Raw genomic sequence first — 27815 nt, forward strand, 5'->3', positions numbered from 1 at the left:
ATATCAAACTCAATTCCTTTCACAAATAGCAACACACTCTATAGTTAAAACATCTCTTTTCCTCCTGTGTTGGCTTTGCCTTTGTTAACAAATGTGATCACATCACAGTATTTACCAGTTCATGCCTATTAGCTTTGCAGCTAAACACGTGCTTTCCTAGTGACTGCTAAAATAAAAAGTAAATCTTCCTTCATCATCCTTGCACAGTTTAACATACTTTTAAGAAATATTTTCTTTTTGTTTCATTTTATTTTTATGCATAGGTTTTTGCTGCACATATCCTGGCAACTCTTGGGAGCTCAAGGGTATTTTTTGTCACTTTTTGTACTCAAGAATAATTGATCTGTAAGTTAAAGGGAAAAGCACATCTTTTCACAGCATGTATCTACTGGATGACTTCTGAATGCTTTAGGTTAAAAGTAGAACTTTGTTTACTCTTTCTATTTCACAATATTTTCTTGTGAGAATCTGTATGAGGGTAACTATACTAACATTTCTAACTGGAGGTAAATTATCTAAGTATGTGCTTAGGTAGCCAGCAGTACTGGTCTGTTTTTCTATAAAATAAACACCTGATTTGTAGTTAAACAGTAATAATTCTTGCCTGTACTATATACACACTATACATTTGTTAAATGATGACTGTACTGTAATGGTAAATATTAAATGAAATTGTCTTACATGCAGAAAAGTCAGCTGTAAACATTTAGCTTGTAATTGCAGTTATTTCTTCCTCAGTGCTGCTGGTGTAGAACATTTCCTCATAATGACCATAAATAACATTCTTTCCTGTCACAGATTCTCTTCTATGTGCATATTTTCACCTCAATGTTTTAGGATTTTTTTTTTTTTTAAATCTAAAAGGATGCTCTGTGAAGGCTATGATTCTGCCAGTACTTTAAGATCAGGCTGTCATCTACTGCCTCATTGTTGTTAATTATCAACATCATTAAAAAAAATCTTGACCCTTTATGCAGAAATAATAAACTGCCTTTTTTTTTTTCCTCCTCCCCAAGGAAGGCTGTTCTCATCTAAGGACAAAATTCCAAAGAGAGACAAAAAGAATTTGTGTAACGTGTCAAGGTGGTCCACACCAGCTAGGTTAACTGCACAAGCTCTCAGCAGAACCTTTTCAAGGAGTTAGGTGCTTCTGAAACAGGCATAGATGCTCATTTATATAGCACTAAATACCAAATATCTCCAAATTCCCACCCCAATTGCAGATAAGGTGCTTAAGAACTGAAAATTAGATGAATTCAGCTCATTCAGCTACTCAGACTCAAAATCCTACCTCACTTTCAGTAGCCACCAAGTTGAGGTAGATTTCTTTTCTTTGGCAAATGGACTTGTGAGAACTTCTGGAATGGACTGCCAAGGGAGGTGGTGGAGTCACCGACCCTGGGAGTGTTCAAGGAAAGGCTGGATGTTGTGTTGAGGGACATGGTTTAGTGGGAGCTATTGGGAATAGGTGAACGGTTGGACTGGATGATCTTTTAGGTCTTTTCCAACCTTGGTGATTCTATGATTCTATGATTCCTCAGGAACGAAGGAAATTCCTTTGCCTGTAAAAGTTTCAGGCCTGTCATTTCTTCTACAAACATCTTTTCCAGCTGCTTATCCAGTCAGGCTGCATTACTGATTCAAGGGTATTTGCCTGCATCCTGATCCTTTTCATATTCTAAAAACTTTGTTGAAATCAGTTGACTGTCCTTGAAAATAGTGGAAAAGTTACGTTTTCTAAAAATTCACTAGCACAGAACAACAGACTGCATGTTGCCATTGTCTTTTAAGCAACTTATTTTGCTGTTCAGTGATAAGTTCTTCCATTACTCACACTACAAATGCTAGTTTAAGTCCATTATTATGGTGAGTTGTGTTACAATACAAAACCTTCCCCTAAATAGCTTACAGCTTACATCAGACATACAGGTACAAAGATGCAGGTGAGCAGTGAGTGGATGGCAGGCAATGCTCTGACGGACCTGAGCCTCAAAGACAAGATCTCAAGATGGGCACAGCTAAGGATAGGCCTGTCTGAGTGATCCTGATATTGTGTGGTAAAGTGCTTCAAGTAGTGAGCAAGGTAACAGAGTTATAACTCTGAGCTTCTGGAAATCAGGTTAAAGCTCACTTAGGAATCTACCTGGATCCAGTGAGAGACTGCCCCCTGCTTGGGTCAGGCCCACAAGCTGCTTCCCTAGGACAACTTCTCTGAAGCAGGCCTGGAAAAAACACCAAACACCAAGCAGGTGACACAGAGGGTTGAGCAGGCGGACCCTGCCTGAGCTCAGGGTGACTAACAAAGCTCATGGAAGAAACTTTTGGAAGACTGTAGGGACACTAGAAAAGTACACAAGGATGAGCATTGCAGCAAAAAGGATTTCTATAGGTATATTCAGGGATGGTGAAAAATAGGAGCTCACCATTGAATAAGAGAGAGTACAAATTACATGGGAAAGATTAAGGTACTCAGTAGTTTTCATTTATTTGTTTTAAGGTTTTTTTTCTCGAGGATTAAGGTCTGCGTCCTGCCTTGCACTTCCCCAGTTCTATTATCAGGACCTGCAGAAAGGCAGCGCTGCAGCATACTGCAGAAGACAAGACAGATAAGGAGCACAGTGTCTTTACAGTTAAGGTAACTAATTGTATATCAAGCTTTACTGGACAGCAGCAAGCAAGTTCAAGAAAGCAACCCTTCCTGTTTTCAGTGCTTTGAGAGAGACCACTTTTGGAGCACTGTGTCCTATTTTGAGCTCACTAGCATAGGAAAACCACTGGAGCATGTCCAGCAGTGGTCTGCCAAGGTGATCAGGGGACTGGAGCACACATCAATCCCTGGAGAGGATAAGTAAGTTTGTTCAGTCTAAGAAACAAAAGCAGGACAGATTCTGACAGGAACACACTACAGCTTTACTATGTTGGAAAACCCAGTGTAAGCAGGAAAAAAAAAAAAAGACACAACAAAAAAACAACCCTTAAGGAAAAAGGATTAAATAGGGCCATACTGATGCAGAAGTCTGGTACATGGATAGCAGAAGCTGGTAGGTAGGAAATTACGCCTTTTCTGTGGAGCTTAACAAGATTGCAGTGTCAGGCTGCCCTTATCTCCCATTTCTGTCATTGTTGCTGTTCTGCTGTTTCATTTCTTCAGGGACTGTAATGCAGAGAATTCTGGATCTGAAATAAGAAGTACTATTTACATTTAAAGGCCTTTTTGCCCTTTTCTCTCAGGTAAATACATTAATGTTTGCTACCCACTACGATAACTCAGAAAAACTCTGCTGTAATTCACTCTTAACTACCTACCAAGAAATACTTGAAGTTACTGGGTTTTTTTATTCTAGATAGAAATACTTGACATTACTATAGCAAGACACTAAGAAATATGCCTAGTAACAAATATTATTATTTGCCACTTAGCTTTTATGAGAACTTCTCTTACTGATATGACCTGAAATATTTTTTCATCATGAAGTCACTGAAATGCTCTTAGATGGAATCATTAAGCGCATTCTTTCGGAAGCGCATTACCATTACTAACTGGCACTTCAAGATAATATTATCACAACAGGCTGTTGCTTCCTTCCTTAGGATGCTGCCTTCGTTCAACAAGACCACACTGTCAGGTTACAATGACATGCATCACTGTGGAAAAACTTGTATCCAATAGGATTAGGCTAGTTCCCAAACTGTTTTTGAAGCCTAGTCTATTTGTAAACCTGCCACATCCTTTGGTCTAGCTACTGCTTTATGCTACTGTGAGAGGGAATATCCTTAAAGAAAGTAGGGCACAGTTAGGGAAGAGTGAAAGAGAAGAGAGGACAGAAAGAGCAGGAGCTGCTTTCTGACAGAATGCTACATGCAGTTCTTGAGTTATACTGACTATCGTCTTCATCAGCTTGTAAGGGATTTCTGAACCACTTCCAAGCAAAATGCATTCGCACCTCTCTTCTTGATCACTAACACAGACGGGAGGTTGCAGCCTGTTTGATTACTTGACCTGTAAGAATTCTGATTATCGAAAGACAGACATGCATCAGTGCTTGGCATGCAAAGGCAACATACATGCATCATATGTACTCACAGCACATAAGCATTGTGATCAGAAATAGCAAAGGTGGATCTGATCGCCAATAAAGTGAAACTGTGCACGAACCAACTACTGGCATACAGCCAGTTATGTCACTGCTTCTTTGATATGTTGCTGTTAATCAAGTGTGCTGAAATTTTATTTCTTTTCTTATCTGAAAACAAAACAAAACATAATATTTGTCATTAATTCTTAAACACAGATCTGGAATCAACACATGCCTGAAAATCGTACTGAACTGTACTGCTGAGCAGTCAAGTGCTGAGCAGACAGCAGCATTGAGATATACGTTGTTGCATACACTTGACAACATGCACAGAAGTCTTCCAGGAAAAGGACATTCAGAAACTGAAGACTTAGGTGTGGGGCAGGAAGTGAGAGGGAACAGATCTGACAGTATGTCTCTTTCCAGCAGGGAGAAGGCCAAGGGAGGGAGGGAGGCATTTGAACTTCTTTTAGCAGAAAAAAAAAGCAAATGCAGGAAGACTGGAAGTGTGATTTGAGGTGACTAGCTCAGACAATGGTAACACTTATTTTGTTTAAGTGCTTTGAATGGTTTGCTCTTTCATTTCACTGGTAGAATATGCATGTATCATTTGTTTAGCTCAAACTTACAGGACTTGTTTTTCATGATAAAGTTAGCATCTCAAACGAAATAATGTAATTTCCACAACTCCAAGAAATGTAAAAGTTTTCCATAAAACTACCCTAGATTAGTCATCTGTATTACGTTTTAAGGGGATTGCCTGAAATGAAGCTTAATCAGTTCCCTATTAACAAACACATAATAATGCTGGAGCTTCAGTTGCTTCAAAAATAGATTCTTCATAGCAATCTAGATTTTTGCTATTACAATTCTAAATGACACACAACTCTCAACAGACCAGAATATAAAAAACAGACAACAGGGTTATGGTTTGCTTAGGTTCTCTTCAGAGAGGAGAGGGAAAGGGAAGCAGAGGAAGTAAAAAGCAACACAGGAATTCATATATTTCTAAGTTGTTGGAAACAAAAGGCATAAAAAGGCCCTCGCCTCACAAAACTTTTCCTTTCTCCACCTGCAGCCATTTCTATCTTATTTAGCAAATTACCTCTGCTTTTCTTTAAGTTCCTTGGAGTCTTGAAGAAAAACTCTCAACTGGGTGCAAAGCAGGGAAGCAATGCTGACAGTCTCACAGCAACTTCCAAAGTTCTAGCAGCCATGGTTTAGAAAGGGAAAAGGCTATGAAAAAAGTTAAATAATGACAACCCAAATGAAAAATCCCTCTCTTCACTACCAATTTTCTCCACACGCTCTCTCAACACTGCACAGACTTATGCTGTTATCACCCTACTCCTAGAAGAATTTAGAATTCCACTCATTTCAAACAGCAAAATGAAGGTTAAAGGTGGGAAGAAGAAAAGGGAAGAACAAAACCAAACAAAAATATTTATCATTCTCTATACACTCAAAAAGATTTTTATATATTATAATTTTTCTCTGAAGGTGACAGAACAGCTTTCACCAAAATTTATACAAGAAGTTTAATGTTTACTTATATACACTCTAAAAGCAGAAATACAAAACAAAAATTAAGGCCAACATTACTGTACGGGAGATTTGTAGCATAAGTATTTAACAACTCTGTGGAGAGATTAGACTAATAAACATTGTAAGAGCTAACGAATAAGTTTGCCTGGGTTCAAAAATATTAGCAATGATTAACATGCCAAAACATAGAAACATATTTGTTAAAATAATTATTTTCTGCTAATAAAATATATTTTTTAAATTGCCAAGTATTTTAAATACAGGGTTTTTGGTTTTTTTTATCCCATTTATGTATATGTAGGTTTTTGGGTTTTTCTACACCTGAATTTTTAGAAGAAAATCTTCCACTTCTCTATACTTCAGGCTCTTGTACAAACACTATCTACTCTAATTTTCAAGCTGGCATATTCAGAAGTGATCACACCTAAACAATAATTCTATCGTGATTTACTCAATTGCTTTCCACTTCAGCTACCTTTTAAATATCAGGTAAGAATTCACCCTTAAGAAAGAGTAAGAATGAGCAGGTTTGTTCTTTATTATTCATTTCCTGACGAAATCTGCTCCTACAGAATACCAGTCAAGAACACAGAAGATTTTGCTGAATTAGAAGGATACATGAATGTTTTAAATCAAGCCAGAACTACATGAAAATGTAACTCAGTGCTGTCACTTAAGAAGCACAGCGCTAAATTCTTTCCCATCAATTCATCCCCTCTTCTCATTTTTCTACAACTTTCTCTGAAAGAAAAAGCACACCACTTAACTTCAAAATGTTAAACTTTCAACTCTTGGAGGAAATATTAATTTAAATGTTTCTGTTATGTCAGCTTTGTACATTTTCTTTATTTAAACGTTTCTTCAGTTGCTCTAGATGTCTTGCATCAGTATCCTGTAGTATTAAGACAGTGGCTTTAGACTGAAATGGATTAAACTCTATAGTCATCAAACAACAGAGATCTATCAATTGTTTCTGGCATCTTTCTAAACCGTCCTTAAGCTTTGATTGTAAAGCTGGATCTTTTCTCAACATATGCATTTCAGGCACTGAAAATCCTATCAAACTTGTTAGAATATCATCAGCAAAATCTACTTCAAGGTAAGCAGAGCCATCTGAAACTTTAGCTTTTATACCCCAGGACCCATTACTGCTTGTGAGATTTCCAGTGAGAGTTACAATAAAACACTTCACTTTCACAACTGTAACAGTTTCTGGCTTTTTTGCAAGGAGAAGGGAAATGTATGTGAAAGGTGGAGAATCTAAATCGAGATAATGTGCATTTTCTGGTCTGCAAAGAATGGCCTGCTGATCTGTTTCTGGAACAGTTTTTGAGAAAGATACAGAATCCTTGTTCAACTGCCTGCTGTCAGGAGCATGACGGGACTGACAGCTGCTCTCACCCAGGCCTAAATCATTCAGTCTTTCTTCATGAGGAATTTCCGAAAGAACAGTAGCCGAGCTGCAGGCCTGAGATAAACTGTTACACTGTAAAAAGCCACTAGTACTAGTTCTATCACCAGTAGATACTGTTCTTCCTAGATTTTTTTGCTGGCTGGTAACTTCTACAGGCTTCTCCCATTCATATCCATCATCTTTTTCAGAAGTTTCACCTAAAGATGAACCACGACAGCTTCGGTATGTATGTGGAATTCTCTCAGTACCTAAATTTACATTTCCATTCCTGGCAACTGATGGCACTTCTTGTAGTTCTCTTTGGATCTCTTCTTCCAGAAGAATGTCATCTTCCAAAGGAAAGTCATTTAAAAAGGCATCGTCGTACTCCATAGGAGGTGGAGTTTGTTCATCTGAATGATTTACTGATTCATGTTGCAAAGCATTTTCATTGTGTGCAGTGAGTGAGCCTAAGGCTGTACTAAAATTATTGCTTCTACTGCAGTATCCACTTTCTAAAGATGTTTCATTGTTTAAAATAAAATCATTATTTTCATTAAGACTGGCCAAGAGCTCCTCATCCGAAGGGCCTAGAGATTGTCCTAATTCATCCACATGACCTGGAACAATTTGTTCATGACCAGATTGTCCAACAGAATCAGGGTTCTCAGCTTCTCCAAGTAATCTAGCAAGGACCCTTTCCTGAGAATACTCCTCCAGAAGAGCATCCACCTCACCACCCAAAAGTTTTACATTTTCTGGTTTAAGCAAAAGGACTCCAAGACGATATGCAACATTACCGTGCACGGTGATTTTTGTTCCAGGTGGAAGGCTGCTATGGAGGACAGGCACTGGCTGATACTCCATGCCCTGGATTTGATGTATCCCATCAGTTAGCTGCAGCATCAGCATTCGGGTAGGCTTTGCTTCCCAGGGCTTTTGGGATGCCTGAGTATTGGCTGTTACTTCTTCATTTACAGTACTTTTCCCTCTTATCTTCTGCAGCTGGGAATATGCTGGTTGGCTAACATCAAGCAATGAGTCAATCTGCAAGGAGTAAAAGCCAGACAACTCTCCTTTGGGGGCATCTAAGATACCATCAGGCAAAACCGGATATTCCAAATCTCTTAGGTCTGTAAGCAGCCACTGCTCAAATACCTGCCTGTTAATTTGAGCCTGACTTAAGTTGCCACCACCATTTTCTTCCTGAATCCAATTAATACATGCTTCTAGCCATGTCAAAGGAACTTTAATGTGCCATGTAGATGAAAGCCAAGTTTCCACTCTTGCTGTGACATTAGGTGTAGACATTTTCTTTCAAGCTAAAACAAAATCCAGAAAGATATACTTACACTTCTGACAACAGCTGAATTTGTGACATATCTTTCACTCCTACAATTCAGCAATTTTCTCTCATTTAGAAGCCCAGCTATTCTAAGTGTGACAACATAGAAGCATTTTCAACTAGAAACGCTTCCACGGATACTAAAAATAAATATGCAACATTTAAACAAGTAAGCCTCAGCTAGCATCAGCAACCTATGCAGCTTGCTCATGGAGGAACAGTATTCAACACCCAACACTTCTTGGGAAGTCCTTCTTTCCTGATGATTTAATCAGAAGTACGCAACCGCTTCCCCATTGCTGTGTGTGGAAAGACCAGACCAAAACAAATCTCATGACCAGAGCTACACACAAAAATGGATCTCCTATTTATTTTTTTTGTTTGTTTTCTTCTTCTGGGTGCCACTGTTAACATTGAATTTACTTCAGGAACTGACCTGAGATAACACTGTCCCATTTCGTGAACAGAAGCAGAAGGCCCCATCCACAACACAGATCTGCTCGCTCCTGTGGCACTGGAGTTGAGCTTCGGGCCCGACCACAGGAAATACCTCTGATATCTCGAGCCTCAGGGCAGGGTTTGACGGCCACACGTCACGGCAGTCAGTACCTGACGATCACTGGGGGCTAAAAGGCCGCAGTTTCTGTTTAGCTTAGGGAGTAGTTGTGTGCATCCAGGCTGTATAACCGTGCCCGCAACTACTTCACCCCCAGAACACCCAAAATACACAGTACCTGGTTTTGGCCGCTATATCCCACAGCAACATAAACGAACACCCGCCTCAACGCTCCCTAAGGCCCCACCATAGCACCACCAACGTGCAAACGCCTGGACCAGGCTCGAGGGCTCCCAACAGGCGTAGAGAGACTTCCAGGCACCACCGACGCGCCCCGCACTTACCGCAGCCCCTCTGGGGGGGGTCATCCCGAGCCCGCGCGCCGCGGCAGCCAATCACAGCCGCGATCCGCGCGCCGTTCTAGGCCTCGCGAGAGCCCCGCCCCCTCGGCGCCGGGCAGCCAGCGCCAGGCGGGGTTTTCGTAGGCGCCATTTTCTTTGCGCGCGACGAGGGTGCTGTCGGTCTCCTTCGCCATTTCCCGCTGTCTCCACCGCCGCCGCCGCTCCAGGGGCGGCTTTCTGCCCGGCAGGTAGGCGTACCGCTGGGGCGCGGCGGGATGGCGCGGGACGGCGGACATCGCCCTCCCGAAAACGGCCGGGCCGGCCTCGCCGTGGCGTACTCGGAGGGCGGAGCGGAGCGCTGAGGGGCAGCGCTCTTCCCCAACGGGGCGGCGGCAGGGCCGCGGGGGGGGGGCGCGGCGGAGCCAATCGCCGGCCGGCGGCGGAGGTGCGCGTCGGCCTTGGGGGCTGCACCCCTTTCTCTGCTGTGTGCGCGGGGGCCGGCGGCGGCTGCAGGTAACCTCGGCCCCCCGGTGAGGTGCAGCGGGGGGGCGTAGTGTGCCAGCCGGGCTAGGGGAGGTGGGCGCGGGGAGGCCGGGCCACATCGGGGGGGGCAGCGGGGCCGCGCAGCACCCCTCCGTGACACGGCGAGGAGAAAGGCCCTGGTGGATCGCGGGACTTAGGAGGGTCCCGCGGGGAGCTCAGTGAGGCTGTGCGGAGGAGGAGGAGAGCGGGGCGGCCCCGGCGAGGAGGGGAGGATGCGAAGAGCGGCGTGGGCCCCGCACGAGCGGTGCGGCCGAGGCTGGCGGTGCTGCAGCGGCTACTTTGGAGGGCGGGAGAGCGGCCGCTGCCTCCTCCTTTCTCCGCCCGCCCTCGGCAACTCCGCGCCCGGGGCGAGTTGTCGGCGGTTATGGCGGCGGGGGGAGGGCGCTGGCGGCCGCGGCCTGCGCCGAGAGGCTGCGCCGGCACGGAGCGGTGTGTCCCGCGCCGCGCCTGCCTCTTCGCGGAGCCCTTCTTGCCGCCGGGCCGTCCCAGACGGCGAGGCGAGAGCCGCCGGCCGCCTTCTTTGTGTTCCCCCGGGCGGGAGGGGGGAGATCTCCGTGCGGCCGCATGGTGGAGGTTCCTCCGCCGTCGGCTCCGCCTAGCAGCGGGCAGGCGCCATTGCAGCCGCCGCCATTTCTGCTGCGCGCCGACGCCGCCGGTAGCTGCGGCTCGTGCTGCGGGTTACGTAACGGCGGCTGCCCGGGAAGCGGGCGGCGAGGGGAGAGCGGAACAGAACCGTGCCTGCCTTTCCCTGTGCTGTTCTCGGGGCTGCGGCCGCTCGAGGGCGCTTTGTCCTCCTGGTGCTTGTAAGAATGTTGCCTTCGTCACATTAATGCCACTGGCTCGGTTTACAGAGCGGGCACTGTAACGCAGAGCACCTTAAGTACACGTGACAGGGGAGATTTGCTGTGGGTGATCAGTAAAGGAGGCCGGGGGAGATTAAGCCCTGAACCAAGATATTATATTTCATTCCCTTCCCTGCGGTGCTGAAATTCTTGGGATGGTCGGAAGTGGAATAACCGGTGTTCAGATGGGCTGATTGAACCTTGTAAAAATCTCTTTCACCGCATAATAGCGTTTTGGCAGTGTCTGGTTGAGACTCATTAGTTCACGCAAGGCAAAGGCCAACCTCTGATGAGAAGGCGCTGCTCCACGGCTGCCACCTGTCCCTTACAGTGCAGTTGTAACAAGTTAACAACTGGCTGGGTCTACCTTTAACAAGTTGGGCTCTCCTCCCTTCTTTCCTTTGTGAAACCAGACTCTCAGACATTTGCTGGAAATTAAACAATAAGTTACCAGGGAGACGAGTGGATTGTGTGGTGGTGCTATCTGTAGAAATTATGTTTTGGAAGAAATTAAGTTACGAAATTATTCCTGTCTGGCCTTGTGAGTATTTCCAGATGGATTTAACGAAAGTAGGCATGTTAAAATGCCTGGTAGTTAGTTGACACAAGACTTATAAAAAATAATGTTGACAGTTACCAGAAATTTCCTGGTTTTTATTTGAAATTATTCAGAATTAAACACTAGGAGCAGAGGAATTGTATTCTTCTAAGTATCTGAAAATCACAGTTAATAACAGTAACTACTTAATATTACCAAATGCTTGGAAACTATGATACTTAAGACTATAATTGTTTATTTGTAAGGTTACAGATTTGTTTAATATCACCTGTTAGTGGTGTCTTTGGCCTTCATATGTTTTCTCATTTATAAAGAGCTTTACAGCAAAAACTTGGGTCAGACCTCTTTTTTGTTCTGTCTGTAGTGAGAACTGTAGCAGGAAGCAAGTCAAAACTCATCTGTGCTGTTTTCATAGGTTTTTGGAGGTGATAGGCTGTTGGATTTTGATCCCGCCCAGAATACTTGAGGTTTTTCTCCACAAGGATATATAACAGTGGTAAGTCTCAGAAGCAGGCATTCATCTTTTCTTTTTCTCTTAAATATAATGCACAATTCACTTTCTTATGAAGTAGGTATTCTAACTCTTACTCTTCAACAGGTTTTATCTGCCAGCCTAAGAAAAAAAGGTGATGGAGACTGAACAACAGGAGGAGACCTTTACCAACACAGAGACAAATGGTAAATTTTTTCAAGGACTATTTTTTTTTTTCTGAATCAGCCTTTTATAATTTAATTGTTCCTAAACATCTTGTAATGCTTTAATTGTATAAAATAAGCATTTACCAGCTCTCATCTTCCATTCTGCATTAAATCTTCCAATTTCTGTGCTCTGTCTGTCTGACTTTTGAAGCATGAAAGCATAATTTTTCTTTGAATGCTTCAGGGATTGCCTAAATGGCTGCAACTACATAAAAATAACAGTAATGTCTCCTAACAGTATTTTTGCATTGCAGGAAGTTAGGGAGGTAGTGCTGAATTGATTCATGCTAGTTTTCCCAAACAGCATTTGAAATGCTGCTTTCCTGTTATTTCACCATTATTTCACTGTTGGACAAGCTGCCTTTGAACTTCTTGGTTGAAAGGTTTTCACAGTTGTAAATTGTAAGAGGAAATACTGGGTAGGTGATGCTGTATTGTTTGAAACAGCATGGTGCTAATGTGTTACCAAACAAGCGTGTCATACTGACGTTTAAGTCATGATTCTAGGGTTTTTAAATGGGATCTCAATAACTGATGCAGACTGGTAATGTAAAAGCCCGTTGACTTGCTATGAACCTGAAATTGGACATCAGTAATTAGTGGTGGGCTGATAAGCAGTAATGTGTGAGGAGGAGGGTAAACTTGGAATTTGTTTCATTTTGTTTTGACTTAGAAAGTTAAATAAATGTTTGTATTTCCCCCCTATGGACCTTTCTACAGGCAAACGTCCTGCAGAAGACATGGAGGAAGAACAGGCCTTCAAGAGATCTCGGAATACAGATGAGATGGTTGAATTGCGTATCCTGCTTCAAAGCAAAGTATGCTATCTTTTTATTATTGCTCTGTTGTTGCTTATAGTGTTGCTCAAGACAGCTTGGACAAAGTGTAATTTGGGACATAGGTTTAGAAAGAACATGCTTTATTTAATATAAAGTAAGTAGAAATATTTCTCAGTGTGCATGGATAGTAGTAGGACTATTGTGATGGAGTTTTCTTCAGTAACTCAAAGGGTAAGTTCTTGAGAATCTGCTGATTTCTTTAAAGAAGACAAATTCTGAAGAAAAAAAGCAATAGAAATGAACAGCTGTTTTCCTTGTGTTTGAGTGGATTGTCATTTTGGAGCAGAGAAGGGGGAAAGGGGTATGTGACTGTGCATTAGTCTTCAGAAAGGAAGCAGTTCAAAGAATGGTCAGCCAGTGATTGTTAATTGTGTGGTAGCTGAGATGAGAGCTTATTGGGATTTTACTAACTTTCACTGTCAAATTTCCTAAATCTGTTCAAATGCACCAACAGGAAAAAATGTGGGAATAACGCTTCAGGGATTGCAATAGCTTCATGCACTAGTGTAAATTGTTCCTGTAAACTTGCTATATGTGAATTTCCTCTACTGCTTACAGTTGTTAAAGATAATTTATGTTGTCTGAAGCATCTCAATCTTTTGTGCTGGCATGGGGAAATATCTGAGCTCCGTGCAGCATTTCTGCCCAGTAATCAAGTTACGTGGAAATGTTTGTGTGCTGTTAGCCTCAGGTATGATCTGCATGTAGTCTTTGAAATAACCTGGTAAAAAAAAAAATAAAAGAAAAAAGCAGAATGTAATTTTGCATTTACTCTTCTTTGAGCTCTGCTAACTTACTTCTGATGCTTCTTTAGAAATGTTCAGAAAGTTAGTGATTGTTAATTTTGCCTTTGCTTTTTGCCAAATGCACCCCTCTGAAAAGTCAGTTGACTTAAATATATGTAAACTAAAGGAAATCCTTACAATTATCAATAATTGTTTGGAGAGCAAGAGTGAAATCTGTGAACATTAAAACAACAACAAAAAAAAGGTTAAATTAGGGAAATTGCTGATGTTCATGGAATCCTCTTTTTCAAACTTGTAATCTTAACTGTGAGATAGTTCTAACACAGGCAGAATTGTCTAGACTTAGATTTTGAATTGAAGTTGTATGTTGAAGTTGTATTTTGAATATTAGTTGTAAAACTAAATACTCCTCCCTTAGAATTCTTAATTAGAGTTGTTGGTATTTTTCCTATGAAAAATCCTTATTAGTTTGTTTCCATTTGATCCAAACCTTTCAGAAGCAAACCCAACTACACTCCTGCTCCTTCAACCCCTCCCAGCAGGATAGTATGGAAGTAGATTCATAGTTCTTATTCTGAACCTTGGAATTGTTGGCAAAATGTGACTTCTGAAAACTCTTTTTTAGAACGCTGGAGCAGTGATTGGAAAAGGTGGCAAAAATATTAAGGCACTTCGTACAGACGTGAGTATACACGAGTTTAAACTAATTTAACACCAATTCTTTCAGAGCACTACATCGAAAGCTTGGTTGCATTCATATTTAGAAATGGGAGCAATTCAACTCTAGACACCAGTAGTCTAGCTACCAGCTATTTGTAGGTTGTTAGAGTAGGAATCTTAGTAATTAAAGCCCAGCTCAACCCATGACAGAAGAGGTTTATATTAAAACCTCTTTTCCTTTGAGTAGAATTCCACTAAATTACACACTTCAAGTGAGTTAACATCCTAACAAGAAATACTGATAAAACTTAAAACCCTTAATTGTACCATTTCCCATGTGTGTGAATCAATTATAGTGCTGCTGAAACCATTGCAGGTGGCTGGCATAACCTGGTGATAGAGGAGTTCTTCAACTTCCTTCAAAAAAAGAAACCAAGAATAAACACACACAACAAAACATGAAAATTGTCTGTCCATCCCTTAACAGCTTGCACATGAAACACAAAAACATTAATGTTAGGTTTACTTGGTTAGAGTATGGGCATAGAGCAGTAGAGAAACACGATTGTATTACTTGGAAACATTTTTCAACAGTCATGACTTACATGCTTACTCATATTTTACAGTGGGTTGACTCTTATGATTAAACACGTGTTCAGCATTAATGTTATGTATTTATAAAACTTGGCAACGCTTCTTAAATTCTGTTTGTTTACACTCCTGTACTTAACATCAACTACAATTTCAACAATTTTTTCAAGCAAAACTCTGTTCAACACAGTATTTGGCAATGTCTCAGTAGAAATCTGTTCCACCTAAGGTCATAAATACAGCAAGTAGCTTTAAGCTGAAATGGTCAGGAATCATGCATATGCTCTCTTTGGCAGCTAGTGGTTTTCTCGTTTTTCTTTTTTTTTTCCTTTTTTGGTTTTTTTTTGTTTTGTTTTGTTTTTTTTTTTAATAATTAGTAGATCACCTAAGTCCAGATAATTTAGACTGGTCTGGAAAGCTAACATTCCCTATTTGCCCAAGGTCTTCGTAGTATCAGTCTTGACAGGTTTTGTGTCTACCCTCATGAGCCAGCCTGCTACTGAAACGTCACATGTTAAAAGTTAGTTCAGTCAGATAGTGACTCATTTTTAAGGTCCACACTGATAAGCCACAGTCATTGTAGCAATCCGTTATTGTGTTAGTCTTCAGAACAACGTAAGCTTGTTTCATTAATTGAGAGTAATGAGTATAGTTTGTATTAAATTAAAATTTATTGCTTTTCCCCCTTTTCCCTCTCCTTGTTTTTTTGGCCATATATCTCCGTTGCCCATGTACTGGATCGTCTTGCCCCTGCGTTGCCCACCATGACGTTGGCCCATCCGCCCCTGAACGCCCATGTGAAAACCCTGGTTGGCTATGCCCAAAAATGTGCTCGTTGCCAAACGGGTACCATACTTGACAACTTCCGATTGAATACCCATGCCCAATGCCAACATCCACGAACGCCAATGACCAATGCAGTACAATGCCAGTGTTTCAGTCCCAGACAGCAGTGGCCCCGAGCGGTATGTCCCAACAGTTTATGCCTCACTGCCTGATTAGAAAGAGAGAAATGTATTTTATTACCTGCCTTTATATAATTAAATAGTATCCCCTTATAGACGGTGTATTGTTTTTTTTCAAGTTTTCTGTCTTATTTTCCCCATTAAGTCTTTTTGTCACTGAACTTTTACGTGAGTTGCCCACCCGAACAATCCACTAATTTTATTTCAATGGAAGGAGCACAGCTTCAAGTGTTGCATATTCGCTGCATTGTAAATCAAATTGTTTCAAAGTAGTCTCTCGCTCTGTCTTTGTGGCCCACCTTGCTCCCTCAGCATTGCCTGTTCATAATTATTTCTGATGAAATGCTAACTCTGGTTCACTTTCCTTCACTTCTCATTTGTATTGTCCTTTTTTGTCTTGCATTTGTATTTGTTTTCTTGCAGAGCCCATTAGTAATCTAATTTCTAACTGGTATCATAATCTTACTCCAGATACAGTGTTCACCACTTGCATATCCCCACTTATACTACGAGAAGGTGTGCCAGTTTTACCAATGTAACAGCGAGGGTATCCTAAATTAGTGGTGGCGGGGAACATGAATATTCACTTCTGCTTTCAGTTCTGCGTCAGTTTCTTGCCCACTTAATCTGAGCCCTTCCAAAAGCCCATTCTCTCTTTCTATCTCTCTCTGTCTCTCTGCAAGACCTACCTAATCTTAAATTTATCATGCATATGTATTGGTTATAAACAAAGATGCATGTGTTCTGAATTCAGAAAACAGGTTTACTTTATTTGGGGAATATTGACTAAGTTCTTCAGTACAGTAAATCTTGTTAGAATTTTAAGTATCATTATGAATAAAAAATTTACTTCTGCTTCTTCTTTTCACCTTCTCCATATTGTCTGGCACTGTGGGTTCTGACAGCATCTTGAGTATAAGTGCAGATATAGAGACAATTGGAGAAATCTTGAAGAAGATTATCCCTACTTTAGAAGAGGTAAGTTTCTTAACATTTTTGTTCTTTATACCCACAAGTTTGGCTTTTAAAGTGAGATAATTCTAGATGATTTGCTGCTTTTTAATACATTAAATTAAAAGGCTTTTGTTTTGTATTTTCTAAAGAAGCAGCACAACTGTCAAACTACATGTTGGTATATATATTTTTTTTATAGGTGATAGAAAGAGCGGTCTCTGAGTACTAAATGAATATTTGGAGTAGCTTTCCCCTTCCTCCTGCTTCCAGAACACTTGTCTCCTAACTTTCTTTAGTTTCTAGTTAGAAGCACTTGTATTCTCATTTGTACCCTGCCTTGGTTTTGTAAGCTTGTTGCACTGTTTGCTATCTTCTGAAATTGTTACAGAAAGTTTTGCAATGTCACAGTAGAAGTAAAGAAGATGATCTTGACAGCAGTTGATGTTGAGGCAAGATGCTATCATATGAAAGGAAATAAAGAGTTACAATTCTGCAGTTGACTAAATCATGCTATTATCTTTGGAGGAAAAAAATTGTCTGTTATTTCCTTCTTTAACATATATTTCTGACAGTATCAACACTACAAAGGCAGCGACTTTGACTGCGAGTTAAGACTTCTTATTCACCAGAGTTTGGCAGGAGGAATTATTGGTGTCAAGGGTGCTAAAATCAAAGAACTCAGAGAGGTACTGTTTCCTTTTCTTCCAAGACTTGGCTTTTGTTCTGTGTGTTTTGTGTTCATAAAGTGCAAATGTGGGTATCCTCTGTTGGATAGTTCCTTGTTACCACAGTGTGTGTGATTTCTGTACCCTGAGATGAATTTTTATTGGAAACATTCAGGAGTAAAGAGATGATTAATAATAGAGGCTCGTACTTCTCTTCAAGCTTTTAAGCAATGTTTCTGGTAGGGTAGCGTTTATAAAGGACGCTTCTAAATTTAAAAAGTTCATCACTCCTGGAAGGATCTACTGTATTGGCTTAGATTCCTTGGGGTGAGTGGCTTGACATGCAGAATGATTTAAGGCGAATCCATTTCCACACAATCCTGAAGATCATGCAGTAGATGTTTGAATATCTATCTAAAACTTCAAGACCGTTGTTTTCCTTCAGTACAGGAATGAAGGTTTTGTTCAAAACAGCTAATGGTTTCTGTGAACTTAAAAGACCTTTGTTCTCTGTCCTTTCTTGGTATTGTGTGAGAGGCAATTTCAGATCAGTTCATGTATAAGCTGACAATCTTCTGTGTATGTTGACAAAGACAAGGTGGCTAGGCATGTAATCCTAGCAGCATTGGTGTCTTGTATCCAAAGCATGTTTTCCTGACAAGTGAAAGTTAATAAAACCTGTAAGCTTGCAATGGATGTGTGATCCTTATGTTAGCATTTAGTTTAACAGTAGTATACATTAGCCATAAATAACAAAGGGAAAATAATGAACTATTTTTCCTCTTAATAGAGAAATATATAGTTACAGAGCTTTAAAATATACATTTCTAAAATAAAATTTATTGTGAGAACTCAAAAGTAAGAAAGTACTTAAAATAATTGGAAATTCAGTTGCCTTTGGAATTGTTTATTTAAAAGCACTTCAGTGGGCATTTTAACCATTTTATTGTCAAGGAATTTATAAAGTTTATATTTCAGAGTCTTGTATTTTCTTTTCAATAGAACACTCAAACCACCATTAAGCTCTTCCAAGAGTGTTGTCCTCATTCAACTGACAGAGTGGTGCTTATTGGTGGAAAACCTGATAGAGTTGTTGAATGTATCAAGATTATTTTGGATCTTATCTCTGAGGTAATGTTTATTACATTTGATTTTATTCTTCTTTTGGCATTCCTGAACAATAGGAATCATTTGGTTGGAACATTACATCTTTCAGTTTCTGTTGAATTCAGTACTTCCTACTTTTCCAGTAGCAAAGGGCTGGAATGTGAAGTTTTGAAATAGTTGTTGTTTTCCAGAATTGGGATGCACTTAAGCAATTTTTATACTAGTGGGACATTATTCATGCTTCACTTAACATTAATGCAAAAAGTGAAAATCAATGCAACTGATAAGTAATAGCAGTTCCTCTATTATCAAGTTTACAGGAAACTCATCACCTCTTCCTTTCTTACAAGCATTGTGAAATCAAAAATAAGATAAATGCTTCTATACATGTAATATATTTAAATATGCTAATTATAATGGTGCTAACTTCTTGTTTCTTTATTTTAGTCTCCAATAAAAGGACGGGCTCAGCCATATGATCCCAACTTCTATGATGAAACATACGACTACGGTGGCTTTACTATGTTTGATGATAGAAGGGGACGCCCAGTGGGTTTTCCTATGCGTGGGAGAGGAGGTTTTGATCGAATGCCTCCTGGCCGTGGTGGTCGACCTATGCCTCCATCAAGAAGAGATTATGACGACATGAGCCCTCGTAGAGGACCTCCACCACCTCCACCAGGTCGTGGTGGCAGAGGCGGCAGCAGAGCTCGTAATCTTCCCCTTCCTCCTCCTCCACCTCCTCGTGGCGGGTGAGTTGTTGCATAAATGCACTGTATAAAAGCCAGGTTGTATTGAATTGTGTTCAGGTTCCCAGTGTTTGCTTCACACTTCCATGCTCATTTTGAAGACTGTGTATATATTCCTCTGAAGCACTTTGAAATGTATTGGAATTTATTTTTCGTACTGCAGCATGGAGGCTGCTAGAATGGTGGCCATTGTAGAGTTCTTTTTGTCATTCACTGCCTTGCTAAAGTAGTTACATTTCATGAATGTGAAAATGTGAATGAGAATGTAGGAAACTGGCTTATGATGTGATTTACGAGATGTTTTTTCATTTCAGAGATCTGATGTCTTACGACAGAAGAGGCAGACCAGGAGACCGTTACGATGGAATGGTAGGAGTTTAAAGTTCACATTCTCATATTTTATAAGCACAGTTCAGCACATGACTGTCTGAAGGTACTATTGTTAAACACAAGCACTTACATAGTCTTTTCTCTATAAAAGCAGTCCCTCTTTCAAAGGAGTGTTTAGAAAATAAGGATTATGTAGGACAATAACCTTAACCTCTCCTGTTGCCTGCTTCTGCCATCAGTGTCACAGCGAGTTCTACTGTGCTTTATCATGCACTGACTTTCTTTTAGACTTTTGTTTTAGGGAAAATCACAGAAACAGGAGATGCTAGGCTTTTCAAACAAAGAAAACGTGTCAAAACAATTACCTTATTTTATTCATGGATGTCTTAACACACATGTTAAAAAGGCAACTAAAGATCAGTAGTAATTTATATTTTTACTGAACTTTATTATATTAAATTAAGTACTTTTAACCATATTAGTGCTAATAACTGCTTGGGAGGAAAGGGAAAGGAGAGTGGAATCATAGTTTATGTAAACTTTTAAAACTATCCTGATGTGTAACTTCTCCAGCAATCATCTGTAGTTGTAATAGATTCCTGTACTTGTAATAGGAAGAAAAATCATAGCTGTCTGTGGTAACATTTTTTTTTCTTTAGCTTTGTTGGGTACCTTTCTTAAAATGACAGATGAGATTTTTTTTCAGATTTTTAAAAAATATTCTTAAAATTAATGAATGAAGAAGAAATAAAGAGGAAGTATCAATAAATGGGTTTTATACATCTCTACCTTCTGGGAGTAAGAGTTACTGGAAGTACATATTACAAGGATGCTGGATACTCACTAGAAGTGTTGAAATTAAAGTCTTGCACGTAACAGATACTAAGAAGCGTTGCCTACACTACTTAATATCCTAATAAACTGGAAGAATCAAGAAATATACCAAACTAATTATTTACATGTATTCATAGGTTGTCAAAGCCAAGTTTTTGTGTTTTCATATTTACAGTTCGTGAAGCTGATCACAAATGTAGCAGCTTGCCCTTTCTTGTGCATCTGGTTCAGCAGTCTCGCTTAGCTTTATTCCCAAGTGGTAATGTCTTCTAGCTTTGTTCCCTTCCAGCTAGAATAGAAAAATTGTGTGGATTCCTGTTTGGTCTGTTAATCTGAAAGTTGACCTTTACTTTCTTGACTTGAATGTCCATAAGAAAGTGTAATCACGTGTTCATTTTCATAGACCAAAACCACTGCTTTGTGCATTATGTAGATAAAACAAAAAGGCAACAGTAGATGCTTTTCTCAGGCAGACATCTCCAAAATCTTAGAGATAAAACGTCCTGTTTTGCCAGTTTTATTTTCTTGTAAAGGAGTAAATTTGCAGTAGTAAAAAGACCACTGAGGCTGAATGTTGAACCATTCATTTTTGGGATGCTGAGAGAAGACATTGACGGCCTTGTAAATTTTGAGATGAAAGAATTTTCATTTTAAAATAATGTTAATTGTCTTTGCCTGGCTTACAGTTGTAATTGTGTGCTGCTTTTTGCAAGGGTTCATTTGGCATACTTTCTCTGTTCTGAAAGTTTTTTCTGAAAAACAGATCTATATTGTTTCTCCTAAACAGCTATACATTGTAGGCTGTAACTACTCCAGATCAAATGCCTGTGGACCATGAGAACTATTCAGACAACTGGAAAAAAAATTGAATATGTTTTTTCTTTTTTTTTAACACCTCAATTCCCGTGGCTCTTTCAAATACATAAATGCACACAAAACTATCAGCAGTGGTTGTGGATGAACCCCCTAGGCAGGGAAGCAGCACATAGCCACTCGCTCATTTCCATTCTGCTGTGGATAGGTGGAAAATTGGGAGGGTGAAAATGTGAACTTGTGGATCAAGATAAAGACAGTTCAGTAGGTAAGGCAAAACCTGCACACAGCAAAAGCAAACTAAGGAATTCATTCGCTGCTTCCTAATGGCTGGCAGATACTCAGCCATTTCCAGGAAAGCAGAATTCCAACACACCTAATGGTTTCTTGGGAAGACAAACCTGTAGGAGGACATTGGGAAATGCTCCTTCCATCCGCGCCCAGCTTTTGTTGCTGAGCGCAGTATTGTATAGTGTGGAATATCCTTCCATTTGGTCAGTTTGGTTTTGCTGCATTTCAACTACTTGTGCACCTGCAGCCTGCTCACTGGAGGAGCAGTGTGAAAATCAGAGAAGACCTTGACTCTGTAAGCGCTGCTCATTAGTAACTAAAAAATACAGAGTTATCAGGTTGTTCTTATCAAAAATCTAAAGCATAAACTTAAGGCATAGTATCATACAAGCTACTGTGAAGAAAATTAGCTCCATCTCAGCTCAAACTGGTAGAAAAATGAGCCACTTTATTTGCTCTACTTTCTCTCCTCCCCCTTTTAGCTTAAAAATAATTTTTACAGTAGTAAACATTATAAATTGAGGTTTATAGAGAATTAAAATGAAGTACATCTCTTAAATGGGGTGCATCTTCAGAAAACTTTCATGGCATGTATTTCCATAATTTGCTCCTTCATATGATTCCTAGTTCTTTTTTTTTTTTTTTTAAACTTAGGCATGCATATATATGTATATTCCTGTATAGACACTGCAGTAAAAGTTCATACAATTCTGATTGCAAATATCAAATGTCTTAAACATTAATAATACAAACCATGTAAAAATCAGTAAAGGAAGAATATCAGACATCTCTTTAATTTACCTACATAGGGAAAAAATGAAAATTTATAGGATGGATGAAAGTTAAAATAATTTTAACAGATTTTGACATTGACAAGGACTGCATGCATCTTCTGTAAAAAGTGAATACATTATTATTCATATGGCACTTACACTGCCTTGCCCAGACAGTGTTTCATCTGATTTCCATTCTGGTACCAGTAGTTGTTAGCACCAGTAAGTCTACAGACCAGAGGATTTGGTTATGTGTCTTAAGACATGCAGCTAGGGTTTTAGAAGCTGTTTTTAAATTATGAGGTGAACTTTCTGTCTGTATGCTGCTTATCTTCTGTGTCTTGCGTCATTCTTAACTCTGCAAAGGGCTATGCCTTAATAGTAGTTCAGAAACTATATTTTTATAATCTCCTGTTAATCTTTTTTCAGTCTTTTCTATATAATTCTGAAAGTTCTATATATTGTGTGTTGTAAAAACATAACTAAATTTCTAATGTAGATAGGAAGCAGTGTATTGCTAAAATATTGGTTATATTAGGTAAATAGAAATCAATTAGTAGAACATAAGAAGCAGTGTCCTTGATCTGCTCCTGGCATCAAGGTGATCTCTGATAGTTTAGCATTAATAAACCTTTTTTAAAAACATACAGGATAAATGTTATTTTTACATCAGAATAACACTTTTTCATGTATGAATTTAGTACTTTAAGAAGAGGTTTAAAAAAGAGGGGAAAAAAAAAAACAAAACCAAAAAATAAGTCTGTTCATGCTTTGCTGCTCGTTGTTTGTCTACTTCCGTTAGAGGAAAATACGTTACACTGCAGTAGAGGTGAGAGTGAGCAGTTCCATTATGCTGAAAGTAGAAGGTAACAAGTCTTGTAGTTTGTCTAAGCCTCATACTTTCTTTGTCTCTGTTGTATAGAGGTAGTTCAGAAAAGAGTTTCTTGGTACCAGCTTATATTGGATTTGGTTGCAACTAACCTTTAAGTCTCTAAGACATGGACTTATACCTGTTCTTCCTTTTTTCCTCTTATGTTTTGTCTGGAAGATGATGCAGTGTCATGTAGATGCCTGTGATGACATGCAGCCACCAGAGCTGGTGAGTGTCCCTAGTCTTTTTTTCCAAGAACTTTCATTGAATTGGTTAAGTGGTAAAGGTTTTTTTTGTGCTTGAATACAGTCAGTAGCAGTTTCCATCTGTTGAAAATAGTAAATCTTCTGATTCAGAACTTTCTGGCAGCTTGTCCTAACAGTGTGTCATGTACATGTTCTGTTGACAGAAATACAAAGCTATGTAGCATTACAGTCAGAAGACAGGAATTTTTTCTATTCCACTGTATCTTTTATAAGCTGTTTTGGTATTTTAAACAGTAATGTTTAATCCATAACTGATGCATTATAATTGCTAATACTTAGGATATGTATTTTGTATTGATTCTGTTATGTTGCTTTCTCCTATATTAAATAGGAGATATTAAAAGTTGCCTCTTATTGTTTGTGTATGTGAGCATATTCAGTTTGAACAACAGGTTTTAGGAAGGAAAGTTCTGACAGGATTCATCAAGTATTTGTACTAGAAATTGTCAAAAGTGACAGCAGACATTAAATATCAGTTCTCAGCTCACACAAACACTGCAGTTGTATTACTTAACTGCAGTCAAATTCATTTGCTGTCCCGTAGTCTTGGGAGGAGTAGCAGAAATGATAAAGGATTGTTCTTTATAGCAGTTTTGCCTAAAAAAGGGTAAACAACAGCGGAGATCTGTTTGTAAATCTGCAGCATGCTACTCTGATTGCTCTCTCAATTAAGTCTGAAGCGGTGACCCAGAGGTCCCTGCCAACCTCAGCCATTTTGTGATAAGCTGAAGAATTTGGTACAAACAGCTTTAATTTTAATGTTCCAAGAAAGTAGAAGATAAATTTTTTTTTTTGAGAAAAGTTGTTGCATTACAATTTTCTCAGTCTGGCAGTTGTGATGGGTCGACCTTAGCTGGCTGCTAGGCTTTGTCTCAGCTGTGCTCTCGCTTTCCTTCCTCAACAAGACAAAGGCAGAAACTAAGATTAAAAAGCTCATGAGATGAGGTAAAGACAAGGAGACAAATTATCAAGTGCTGTTACCCAGTTTGGGGAAAATTCTTGTTGCTTGTTGCCTTGAAACTGCAAGAATGGTGAGATTTCCCTCTGAAATCATCTTTCCAGGCTTAACTTCAGTCCTTCATTCTTGACTCTTTCACCTTCTTCTCAGCCCAAGCAGTGCAGGGAGGATGGGCTTTGGTGGGTGGTAGCCAGTTCTTCAACAGTTCCTCTCTGTCACTCCTTCCTCCTCTCACTTTTCCTTGCTCCATAATATGGGACCTCAACTGGTTTACCATCTTTCCCTAACTACAGCAGAGCAGGTCCTTTGCACAGGCTGCAGTTCTTCATGAGCTGCTTCAGAATGGGACTTCCCAATCATTTGGGAACAGTCTGCTCCAGTATGGGTCCTCTACTGGACCCGTGTTCCTACCAGAAAAATGTGTTTCTGTCTGAACTCCTGACGTGAGCAGTAGTTCCTGCCAGAGGGAACTCCTGTGCAGGCTCTCTGTGGCCTACAGTTTCCTTCAGGGCATGTCTGCCAGCTGTGGCATGATGTCTCTACAAACTGCAGTTTGGGTATTGGCTCTCACGTGATCCTCCATAGACTGTAGTGAAGTAAGTGATGATCTCCTTCACAGACTGCGGAGAAACCTGCTCTGGTGGTCTGGAGCACTTCCTGCCCATACTACCATACTGTAGTCCTCCTGTCCTTGGTGTCTGCAGTAATCTCTCACGCATCTTTCCTTTGTTATTCCTCTTTCTCACAGATGGTACATGGCATTTATTTATTTACCTACTTCCCTTTCTTAAATATGGTATCACAGAAGTGCCATGGAATCTGCTGGTAGGTTCAGCTCTCGCCAGCAGTGGGTTGTGGGTGTTTTGGAGCCAGCTGGAACTGGCTGTATCTGTGCACAGAAGCAGTTCTGGTTTCTTCTCACAGAAGCCATTTCAGCATCTGCACTCCAAAAATTAAATTCTAGAGAAATGCTTTTATAGGGAAAGAATAAAATGAGGTTTTGTGCATTTAAACGGCACTACATGAAATTAAACACTTGGATATCAAGTACTAGTCTGAATCCTGAAATATGCCAGCAGTGCTTATAACAGTGGTTTGGATTTGATATATGGTGTTTTCGCAGGACAGAAGTAACTCATGTCATGTTTTAAGAAAGGCTGTCTTGTTTTAAGAATGAAAGGACTATAGCATAATTGAGAGGCAAGTTACAGAGGTATATTTAAAGTTGTGTTTTAAGATATAGATGAATGGAGTAGGAGGGCTGACAGTCACTGGCAAACTTTTGGTGAACAAAATGAGGCTTTTTTCTCTCCTGAGCTATACTGATAGTATTAATGAAGCTGTTCTCAAATCTCTTGATTTGAAAGTTTGTAGTACGTAAGCATTGAGCTGTCCATCAGCAGATAAATTAGAAAGATTGCTTGGTAAACTGCTATGTCTGGATTGTTAATCTCATTTTCTGTCTCACCTCCTTGAAGTTTTTGACAAGGTGGGACGAGAGGTTAATGAGATTTGCACCTCTTGTTTCATTTTGCCATTAGAGGTTTACTGGGGAAAGATGACTGTTATATTTTAGCACTTTTAAATTGCTAGTAACATGGGGGGTTGAGATTTATGTATAAAATAGGCAGAGTTAGCAGTGTGTTACTTAAATTGTAAACGTGTTAATGAAGCGTGTAAGTAATGAACAGTATCTTTCTCTTTCTGTTACAGTTTGAGGGTGGCTCTGGATATGGTAAGTTTTTTTACAGAACCTTGATACATAACTAATTATGAAGTTTCAAAGGGCTTGGTACATACATTTAAATCAGACTATTCCTATGCAGGGGGACGTGGTTCATATGGAGATCTTGGAGGACCTATCATCACAACACAAGTAACGATTCCCAAAGATGTAAGTAAAGTGATCTTGCTTTTAATTTGTTTATTTAAGATGAAGTCACAGAGACACTCAGAGCAATGTTAGTAGTTAATATCAAATAATAAAAAATGGTCCACGCAGCTTCTTTTTAAAATACCAGTTCTCCAGTTTTATCCCAGATGCATGTCTGTACCTGGTATTGTGGGGGGGGTGGAGGTGTTTTGTGACTGTAAAGAAGGAAGCTTAAAATTAAACTCATGCGCAAACACTGACAGGCATTTTCTAATAGTTGTTATGTCAAGACACATCAGTAAATGAATGCTTTGCTTTCTCCCTTAGCTGGCAGGATCTATTATTGGAAAGGGAGGCCAGAGAATCAAACAAATACGGCATGAGTCTGGAGCTTCAATCAAAATTGATGAACCACTAGAAGGCTCAGAAGATCGGATTATAACTATTACGGGAACACAGGACCAGATACAAAATGCACAATATTTACTGCAGAACAGGCAAGTTGAAGTTTAATGTTGTTCTCACTGTCAGTTTTAAATTGATTTTTTTTTTTCCTGGTGCATTCTAAGTTTCTTCTTTGTAATAGAGGTTCTTGGAAGGCAGGTTTTAAGTAACTGTTTGAAACTAACTTCTCCAGCAGTAGTTCTGCCTTGACTCTCCTCTGTTTTCCATTCTAACTAAAATGAAGACACCCTCAAAACTAATTTGCTGGAAGACACCTTAACCAAGCAGTCCTCTGATTTCTCTGGTGAAAACTGCTGCAAAACAAACAAAAAAACCCAAACAAACTACTTGTAATAAATTACATAGAGCCTGTAGAAAATGTAGAAGATTCAGTGGATGTTGGTCTAGTTCTGTGTGGAAGACTAGTGATTTTGTTGTTTTTAGATAATTAAATTGACAACAAATCGCAGTCTGCCATATGGCACAGATCATGCCTCTACAGGACAAGTTGAAATCAGGACAATTTGGTGCTGTTAAGCAGCATTTCACACCTTGCTAGTGTCACCTTGTCATTTCTGCCAAATGCAAATAACAGCTTCAGATATAATTTGCTAAGTTTCGCTTTATTAACATGTTAGCTATCATAGTAGATTTTAATGTTTAACTTAACTGTTTGGCTTCAGATCACTAATGCATAAGTGTGCCTAAAATATTCATATATATGTGTGTACATATATATAATTACTAGCAGTTAATCTTTTGTAACTATTTTTTACTGTGTTACAAGTTCTTGAAACGTAATCTGTTCTAAGAATGTCATTGTTAATGTTGATGCAAGATGTATGGTCAATCATTCTAATACATGCTTTTTTCTTTTTCTTTTATAGTGTGAAGCAGTATGCAGATGTTGAAGGATTCTAATGCAAGATTATTTTTTCTTTTTTATAGTGTGAAGCAGTATTCTGGAAAGTTTTTCTAAGACTAGTGAAGAACTGAAGGAGTCCTGCAACCTTTTTTTTTTATCTGCTTCTGTTTAAAAAGCCAACATTCCTCTGCTTCATAGGTGTTCTGCATTTGAGGTGTAGTGGAATCTTTGCTGTCCACCAGATGTAATGTTTTAGTTCCTTACAAATATTTTGGGGGAGGGAAAGGGCGCGTGAGACTAACATTGAAATTTTGAAACAGCA

At 39.6% G+C, this 27815-nt stretch overlaps 2 protein-coding genes across 3 annotated transcripts; one reads left to right on the forward strand and one right to left on the reverse strand.

The window, feature by feature from the left end:
- Window positions 1-6447: 6447 nt before the first annotated feature.
- Window positions 6448-8325, reverse strand: RMI1 (RecQ mediated genome instability 1; the record flags this gene model as incomplete). The annotated part of the gene is made up of 1 exon (XM_079548257.1): window positions 6448-8325. The coding sequence occupies one exon, from the start codon at window positions 8323-8325 to the stop codon at window positions 6448-6450; it is 1878 nt and encodes a 625-aa protein (XP_079404383.1).
- Window positions 8326-11829: 3504 nt separating this feature from the next.
- HNRNPK (heterogeneous nuclear ribonucleoprotein K) lies at window positions 11830-27607 on the forward strand (the record flags this gene model as incomplete). 2 transcript variants are annotated; one of them, XM_079548620.1, is made up of 14 exons in its annotated part: window positions 11830-11878; window positions 12620-12717; window positions 14110-14166; window positions 15657-15700; window positions 16606-16678; window positions 17227-17340; window positions 18322-18450; window positions 18874-19178; window positions 19490-19544; window positions 23265-23315; window positions 26025-26046; window positions 26123-26205; window positions 26512-26681; window positions 27577-27607. In XM_079548620.1, 14 exons carry the CDS (start codon window positions 11830-11832, stop codon window positions 27605-27607), a joined length of 1281 nt encoding a protein of 426 aa, XP_079404746.1. The 2 variants fall into 2 exon arrangements, with proteins under 2 accessions (XP_079404746.1, XP_079404745.1); XM_079548619.1 differs by lacking the exon at window positions 27577-27607 and adding an exon at window positions 27516-27549.
- Between the last annotated feature and the right edge of the window lie 208 nt (window positions 27608-27815).

The sequence above is a fragment of the Tetrao urogallus genome, assembly GCF_951394365.1.
Source record: "Tetrao urogallus genome assembly, chromosome: Z".
NCBI lineage: Eukaryota > Metazoa > Chordata > Aves > Galliformes > Phasianidae > Tetrao > Tetrao urogallus.